The sequence below is a fragment of the Wyeomyia smithii genome, chromosome 3 (genome assembly GCF_029784165.1).
Source record: "Wyeomyia smithii strain HCP4-BCI-WySm-NY-G18 chromosome 3, ASM2978416v1, whole genome shotgun sequence".
NCBI classification, from domain to species: domain Eukaryota; kingdom Metazoa; phylum Arthropoda; class Insecta; order Diptera; family Culicidae; genus Wyeomyia; species Wyeomyia smithii.
Genome location: NC_073696.1, coordinates 189,066,553 through 189,073,873, shown reverse-complemented (window position 1 = coordinate 189,073,873; position 7,321 = coordinate 189,066,553). Strand labels below are relative to the sequence as shown.

At 41.9% G+C, this 7,321-nt stretch overlaps 1 protein-coding gene across 1 annotated transcript; it reads left to right on the top strand.

The window, feature by feature from the left end:
• Positions 1 to 2,068: 2,068 nt before the first annotated feature.
• Positions 2,069 to 3,538, top strand: LOC129727908 (ubiquitin-like protein 7). The gene is made up of 2 exons (XM_055686185.1): positions 2,069 to 2,368; positions 2,423 to 3,538. The coding sequence occupies exons 1-2, from the start codon at positions 2,224 to 2,226 to the stop codon at positions 3,424 to 3,426; spliced, it is 1,149 nt and encodes a 382-aa protein (XP_055542160.1). The 5' UTR covers positions 2,069 to 2,223; the 3' UTR covers positions 3,427 to 3,538.
• Positions 3,539 to 7,321: the final 3,783 nt, after the last annotated feature.

Sequence of the window (7,321 nt, the reverse complement as noted above, 5' to 3'; positions counted from 1 at the left end):
TCAGATCGGAGATAGCAAACCCAATGATAATCGAGAACTATGAGAGGTGTTTTGAAGTTGTTCAGAAACCCTGTATGTCAGTATACCAGCGGTTCATGACCATGGAGATAAACCCTTCGGTTGTTGCTCCATCCCGTGAGATTTCAACATCGCTCAACAATTCTTCTGTTGTATTTGATTTGACGATGAAACTAGAAATCCATGGAATTCCCGAACACCTTAAACCAACAGTTGTGCCATTAATATTTTCGGCAAAATTCGGCCACCTCCCAGAACAGAACTCCTTTTTCACGGACGGATCTGTGATGGATGTACAATCCGGATATGGCGTTTTTAACACAGATCATCACATATCCCGCAAACTGGCACAGCCTTGCTCCATATATGTAGCTGAATTAGCTGCCATACACAATTCGCTGCGAATTATCGAGCTCAAGACACCAGGCAATTATTTCATCTTCTCGGACAGCCTCAGTTCTATCGAAGCTCTCCGATCGATTAAACCGGTCAAGCACCCGTCCTATTTCCTTCTAGAAATAAGACGGATATTAGAAGTGCTGGTTGATCGGTCTTTCATTATCCGCTTTGTGTGGGTCCCCTCTCATTGCTCAATCCCAGGCAATGAAGAAGCTGATTTATTAGCGAAAAGGGGTGCCATAGAAGGAGATATATTTGATAGACCGATCATCTATACCGAGTATTTTCACTTGCCTCGACAACTGGCCCTGGCAAACTGGCAGGAAAAATGGGATAAAGACGATCTTGGGCGATGGATGCACTCGATTTCGCCCAAAGTGTCTACAAAAGCTTGGTTCAAAGGGTTAGATTTAACTCGAGATTTCATTCGAGTTATTTCGCGCCTAATGTCCAATCACTATGTTGCAAACGCACACCTTTATCGAATAAACTTAGTCGATAGTAATCTGTGCGAATGTGGAGGGTACGAAGATATAGATCATATAGTCTTCGTATGCCCTAAGTACCACAGAGCAAGGACCAAGCTTATTGATTTACTCCGAAAACAGAGAGTGACATTTACAATGCAAGTACGGGATGCACTTGCTAGCCGCAACCCAGCGCTTGTAATACCTATTTATGACTTTTTAAGAGATATCAAGTATCGAGTTTGATTATCTCCTTGCTTCTTCTTCTTATTTTTCCAACACAACCTCCATAAAAAAGTTTCACACTAATTCTGTTCCTTTTTTTTTCTTTTATTGATCTTTTTAGAGACACATGAATCATCGCTTCTTTCTGAGAGACATGATCCACCAAACATAGATATAAGTTTTGATTTCTAAAGATATAAGGAACCATCACACCTTAACGAATAGTATTAAGAATTGATATTTACTCATACAGAGACTAACTTCATTTATTATTGTTATTGTTAGCCGTAGGTTTAAATGATATGTATTTTTAAATTGTATTTATAAAAGAGAAAAGATGAGAGGGTTTTTATGCCTGTTTGAGGAGGAGCAGTCGGGATACAGGCTCTACTCAAGCTGGCTTTTCCCTACTCCAAAAGATATTCGGCCCCGTTATGCTTTGCGGTTGGGCCTAAATAAATATTAGAGTTTAAAAAAAAAAACTGTGTGTCGGGTGTAACTTTTTTTAGCGTTCATCAATGATGATGAGAGGGAACCTGGGATTAAATCCATGCGTAAAACTTCCTCTGATTGGTCTGATTTGGTCTAGATTTTAACTCATGACCATTCGTTTGTCAAAGCAGACTCTGTAACCTTGAGGCTACAACATACAGCATAATTAACGGCAAAACTGTATTTTCAATGCCAGTTTAGTAATTTAATAGCAAGAATATAAAAAAATGTACATGAATGTTTCTCTGTTCAATAATTGCATCTGAATCAACTGCATCGTTTTATAGTAGGATTTGATGATTAGTTTTTTCTAGGAGTTCTAGTTCGACCAAACTTGATTCTATCGAAAATGAGTGGTATTTTATTTATTTTGGGCTTGAGATTGGAGAGCGTGTAAGTAGAGGTCAATAAAACCTAAATTTAGAGATTTAATTTTTTCGTGCAACTTTTTGTTTACGCAGCACACAGTTTGACATATTACTTGCAAAAATATGAAATAATGATGAAAAATTAGTAGGTAGGTTACGGGTAAAGAAAATTTGTTGTTCCTGAATTTTATTGTCGGCGAATTTGTTTCCAATAAAGTAGTGCAGTGCTGTAAAAGTGCACTACATCGAAGAAAATGTCATTTGTCTATTTGGGAGTGCATTTACCGTTTAAATCATACCGAAAAATAAAGCTGGACAACTTTGAAATTGAAAGCAAAACTGAACAGCTGCGTCAAGAAGCTGGTAAAGCAATTAATGATTTTCCAGCTGAGGAATTTGGTTTGTTTTTGATAACTTTATAATTGTGCCCAAAAACTAATTTGTTCGTTGCAGATTTTATTTATTGCGGTGATATACTGAGTGATGGGGACGTGCTAAAGGATAAAGGCGTACGAAATGGGTCAGTGATTCAGCTGATTCAGAAGAAAAAAGAATGCTCTTCGTTACCAGAAGTGCATAGTTTTACTGAAGCGGACGTGCAGGAAATTCTCGGTATTTGGAAAACTGTAGATTCATCGAACTTTCAGAAAGTTCGCCATCCGGAGTTTATGAAAAACGTACTTGATGCTAATCCAGCAATACGGAAGGATTTGTGGGCTTTATCCATTTTGAAAGATCCGATCCTATTATCGTCAATGCAACAACCAGAAACAATTCGTCGTGTTGCCGAAAAACATCATATCCTCATCGATGCATCCCGCTCAATTGTACAACTACTTAATTCAAAAATGATATCAAAATCTACAACATTCTCACCCACAATTGAAAGTGCAATAGATGATGCTTTATCCGATTCATCGTCTAGTGACGACAATACTTCTCCGACTACATCCACTGGTGTTCGTTCTGCTCGACGCATCACTGCTGATCAATTAGCTTCCGCTTTGGTTTTTGCCGGGTCTTCCTATAATTCATTGTCCAGTATCTCGCAACGAGACGCAGATAACCGAGAAAGTGCTGACCAAACGAATCAACCATCCACGTCCGGCAGCAACAACACTTCGAACCGTATTACACCGTCAATGTTCATGAACGCTTTATCCGAGGTGATCCAATCACAACGGCGTACCAACGAGCCAACAGAACCAATGGATACTTCGCCTCCTCCCGTGGCGTCTTCTGCACCAGCTGAAGCTGTATCGGACAACGATATGGGGTCGCAGACACAATCGCAGCATTCAACAATGGAAGCTAGTCTTAATCAATATAGAGCTGAGCTGGAGCAAATGAGAGAGATGGGTCTTACCGATACTGAGACTAACATTCAAGCACTAATTGTGTGCAACGGAAATGTGGAAGCAGCAGTCAATCTTGTGTTCAGTGGAATGACGTATTGAGTTGGTTGACCAGATATTTGTAAAAACATTTTCGATTGTACAACAAGTGAACTGTATGAGCGTATATTCAATGAAACAATAAAACTTTTTTAGTAAGAGTTTTCTGAGATTCCTCCTGATGGTACTATTTCTATGCTCAATGTCTCAATGGATTGAACCATATTCTCAGTAATTTTACAAAGGAATCACATATTTTGTAATTCTCAGTGACAACCAAAAAATAGTCAGTCACCGAAGTAATAATGAGAATTACTAGGATGCAAGATGTGATCTGACTGTGAGCATCATTCAATTTCTTGTCTCACTCAATTTAGCGATTCTCATAATGGTGACTGACTTTTCTATAGAGAGAGACTTACCCCTCTCTGGAGAACAACAACAACGGCATTAGTATCCATGAAGGGATAGAGCAGAGCTGGCGAACTGCAACCATAGACCGAGTGGAATTGAGACGACTCTTACGTATGGCAAAGGCCACACCACGGCTTGGGACTCTTTGGTAAAGTAAGTAATTCCACCGTTTTGATTTGGTCAACTCTGTATTCTTTATAGTCGCAACAAAGTGGCTCTGGGAATCCAAAATTTTCCTTGGTAGAAATTTTCGCTTCGCTTTTAAAAAGGTTTTTTAAATCGTAAAAAATAGTCCTTTACAAACGTACACTAAGGTCGCTTTTTACGCGGGGGATGCGTTCAAAATTTGTATGGGCCCGCGTAAAAAAAGACTTTTTTGAGTTGCAAATATAACAAAAAAAAACCGTCCGAAAACGTTCAAATCTCGTTTGAATATGATAGTGGCCAATCTAGAGACCAAAATGCAATATTTTAAATTTTGAGTATTTACACCAAAAACACCAAACTCGTGGCCTAAAACGGAAAACGTGATTGAAATGAGGTCGATATCTTGTACCGTTTTTGAATAATGGAGGAAAGCAACCCGCGTAAAAAAAACCGCGTAAAAAGCGACCTTACTGTATTACAATTGTTTTGTGCTGGAGGGCCATCCACATTCCAGGTGGACAGATTTTTGACGATTTTATCGAGTCATCAACAATGAACCCTGCAAGAAGTTGACAAACTTGCGTCCTGTTCCTGGCTTACTTCGTGTGTGTGTGGACCCGCTAGTACGCTTTCTAATGCGATAAAAGCACATCGAACAGGCTACTGGCTTTTGAACGCTCGATCAACAATTCTGCAGATTACGCGCAAGTGTTTTAGATGCTTCCGGATTAACCCAACAAACAAACTCAACTGGTGGGAAACTTGCCAACAAGAAGAAAGGAAAAGCTACACTCGAATAACGCTAATGATTTCCGAAGAGCCCATCACGAACTAAATGAGTTTTTTCAACAATTTCGAAATCAGCAGTATGTGGATGCCATTAAAGGTTATTTCTCGCATAAAATCGAGTGGCATTCCATTCCGCCGGACGCACCAGAATTCTCAATATACCTACAATATCCTTTTGCGCTACCAGATGTATAGATTACCCTGACATTCCGTACTATGCAGTAACACACGCCTTATGAAATCTGGAAAACAGTTAATAATATTCACAATGCGTTGATGTCTTCAAATGGTGAGTTGGCATAACCAACGAGCTTGTATAGTGCTGGGTAGGATGCGCCAACGCGTGATCGGGTGCCAGTCGATCAGTGCGAGGATGTGTAGCTTGCTGGTTTTTCAACTACAGCATCATCAACGTGGGCTGTCCACACGAAGGACGACGATAAAGAAGCGTTCTTTGCGCAGCTGGAGCAGGTGTGCGAAAGACACGAGAAGCTGAACAGTTCCCGCATAGGCTATGTGCCACAAACCGACATGTGCAGAGACCTGAACGGCAACCTTTTCACGAACAAGTGTAAGGTGATTGAAAGGTGGAATCAGTACTACGATAAGTACCTTCAATGGCGATGTAGCCAACGACAACGACGGAGTAGTAGCAGATCTCGGTGTGTGCGCAGATGATGACAGAATTCCGGCCCTTGACTTCCAAGAGGTTAAAGAGGAGATCGGCCTGCTGCAAAAAGAACAAAGCAATTGGAGCTGATCAACTCCCCAGCGAGCTGTTGAAAAACGGTGCTGAATCACTGAAGGAGTGGATGGAGGGTACATTGTGCCCTATCTATCTACGAAAAAGGGGACAAGTTGGATTGCTACAACTACCGTGCAATCACGCTGCTGAACGCCGCCTACAAAGTACTCTTTCAAATTCTGTGTCGTCGACTATAACGTTTGCGAGAGAGTTCGTGGGGCAATACCAGGCGGGATTTATGGGTGCCCGCGCCATAATGAACCAAATATTCGCGGTACGGCAGGTCCTACAGAAGTGCCGTGAATGTAATGTGCCCATACATCATTTGTTTATCGATTTTAAATCGACGTACGACACAATCAGTCGAGATCAGCTATGGCAGATTATGCAGGATTACAGTTTCCCGCATAAACTGACACGGTTGGTCAAGTCGACGATTGATCAGGTGATGTGCGTAGTTCGGGTTTCAGGGAAACTCTCGAGTCCTTTCGAATCTCGAAGAGGGTTATGGTATGGTGATGGATTATCGTGCTTGCTATTCAACAACGCTTTGGAAGGGGTGATATGTAGGGCTGGTATCGACACGAGTGGCACGATATTTAGAAGATCTTGTTCGGAAGTAGTAACGCCACCCATAACTTCAACCCTTATGACAACTAAAGATATCACAAACTCTCATCCGAAACCGTACGCGAGAACGAAGTAGCCGATTACCATCCCAGCCAGGCCAAAAGTGATTCATCCGATCATCATCAACTGCTAGCTGCCCGTGGGAGTGATAACGATCGCTGATAGGAGAGGATGGGAGCTGATACGAGATCATTCTCAACTCTAATTGGATCGGAAAACATCGCCGGAGAAGAACTCGGTTGCTGTTTGACCTATAAAGTTAATCTGATAAATCTTAGAGTCGAGTCACATTCCACCTCGCCAGCAGAACGGATCGCTGAAAAATTATTAAATTGAACCTAGTGTATTAGTCTGAGCTTGAAAATAAAATTAAAATAAGCATCCAGTAGTCTCCTTAAAATAAAGTGTTCTTAAATCTAATTAAAAGGCATGCATTTGCCTAGAAGCTAAATTAAAATAATAAAAGTGTTGTGATATAATACGGCGCGTTTGGTGATTTTATCGGACACTCTCCGAGTGGGACTTTGGATCTCGCTCAAACTGGATACTATTTTCCGCGTCTACCACCGAAACGAGTGTTGGGTTGGAGGCCCTCAACGCTATCGAAGAATTAACGGAAGGCAAAGGACCTGTACCCAACAGATCTGTTCAGCTCTTCGGCTTCCCCGATGACATCGATATTGTAACCCGTACATCAGAGTGAAGGCTGAAACCGGACGAAATGGACTGACCGTAAACGCATCGAAGACTATGTACATGAAAAGAAGAGGTTCCAGAGAAGACAGTATCAACCTCTCACCACGAATTCATATCAGCGGTGATGAAATCGAGGTGGTAGACGAGTTCGGGAGCCTGGGCTCACTGGTGACTGCTGACAACGACATCAGCAGAGAAATTTGTCGACTGCTGCAGCTCCGCTCGAATAAATTCCGCCGCCGCACGAAGTTGACCATCTACAAAACACTGATCAGACCGGTAGTTCTCTACGGCCACGAAATCTGGACCATGCTCGTGGAGGACCAACGCGCCTCTGGGATTTCGAACGAAAGGTGCTGCGTACCATCTGTGGTGGAGTGCAGATGGAAGATGGATCATGGCGGAGGCGGATGAACCACGAGTTGCATCAGCTGCTCTTAGAATCACTCATCGTTTAAACGGCGAAAATCGGGAGACTACGGTGGTCTGGGCATGTCTTTAGGATGTCGGATGACAACCCGGTTAAAATGGTTCTTG